The sequence below is a fragment of the Pundamilia nyererei genome, unplaced genomic scaffold (assembly GCF_000239375.1).
Source record: "Pundamilia nyererei isolate P.nyererei 1_Seehausen unplaced genomic scaffold, PunNye1.0 scaffold00072, whole genome shotgun sequence".
In the NCBI taxonomy this organism is placed as follows: domain Eukaryota; kingdom Metazoa; phylum Chordata; class Actinopteri; order Cichliformes; family Cichlidae; genus Pundamilia; species Pundamilia nyererei.
In genome coordinates, this window is record NW_005187473.1 from 1,948,292 (window position 1) to 1,949,668 (window position 1,377).

At 37.5% G+C, this 1,377-nt stretch overlaps 1 protein-coding gene across 1 annotated transcript in view; it reads left to right on the forward strand.

Moving 5' to 3' along the window:
* col24a1 (collagen type XXIV alpha 1 chain) overlaps positions 1-1,377 on the forward strand; it is an 84,451-nt gene that overhangs the window by 12,975 nt on the left and 70,099 nt on the right. Inside the window, exon 3 of the mRNA XM_005737025.2 lies at positions 999-1,374. Within this exon, the coding sequence (XP_005737082.1) occupies positions 999-1,374 (376 nt within the window). The remainder of the gene's footprint in view (positions 1-998; positions 1,375-1,377) is intronic.

The following is a 1,377-nucleotide window of genomic DNA, read 5'->3' on the forward strand; positions in this document are numbered from 1 at the left end:
GCTGATATAGGACTTAAAACTGATACCGATATTTGATGATATAATAAATCTGATTTTTCGATATACTGACACACAAAGCATAAAAAAGTTTTATTAACATTTGTTAAGTTAACTTTTATTCGTGCACGCTCTGCCCAACTCTGCTCAGATCAGCTACCAACAGGGACGTTGCAGAGTGCCCTCTGGTGGTCAGATTACACTAAATCAGCACTGATAACGTGGTTAAAGACTCATCATCCTGTTTTTTTTCTTTACTTTTAGCCCGCCATCCAATTTAAGGGTTATGCCACAGATGCCCTATATTAAAAGTTTTGGTAATTCCTTTATGTTTTTTATGTAATGGTTTGTCTACTGCAAGCTTGAAAATGTGTTTTTAATGCTAAAATATAATTGTTGTTATCCATGAACTTCCAAATTTACAGTTTTACAAAAAAACTGAAAAAAGTACTAAAGCAAAGTGTTACCAAATCATCAGGATGCGAAGTGAAAGTTATTAAGTTGTATTCCAGAACAGAAAAATTAACTTTAGTGGTTGAATGTTATGCTCAATTAAGTCCAGACTGCTGGCTAAAATTTGGGTCTAAAAATGTGAATTCAGTTTTTTATTAGCGTCACATGACACATTTTTTTTAAGCTCTGTAAATGCCGATGCCAATAGATCAGTAAAAGTCCTACCGATAAAATAGTTCGATGCAAGTAAAAATGCAGGCTTTTAGTACCTGCTGAATAAGTTAACTCCCCACTCTTCTTGTATCAGAGATATATTCTCAGCAGGTTTTTTTTTTCAGTTTTAATTCTTGAAATAAACAAGGTTTTTATTAGGAATTTAAGTTGAAATGTCAATGTAACCTGGTGTTGGACCGCCAGCTTTGACTGAACTGCAATTGAATGTATTAAAACCGTTTTGAAACATTTTTGCGATTTGTACATTTTCATAAAATTGTGCAATTCATTCTCAGCATATTAATCTTATAAATATTTCTCTCTCTGTCCTGTAGGAGTGGATATCCTTTATCGATTGGGGCTTACAACTCAAAGCCACACAGACGATACCTACGAAAGGACAAGCTCACAGCCTCCCACTTATGCAAATGTTCCCTCACCTTTCGATGGCCCCTTTTCTGGATATGGGGTGTTGCTCGACTCAAACTCCCTCTATGAGGCGCCAGTGCCCAATCTATTCCCTTCAGAGTTTGGCGAAGAGTTCTCCGTTATAGTTAGCCTAAGCTCCTGGCGAGCAAACAATGCATTTCTTTTTAGTATCAAGGACGGGAGGGACCGGTTGCGTTTTGGCATTCAGTTGCTGCCACGCAGAGTGGTGGTTTATACTGCAGAGAAAGCCTCCATCTACTTCAACTACAACTGGCAGGATGGGCG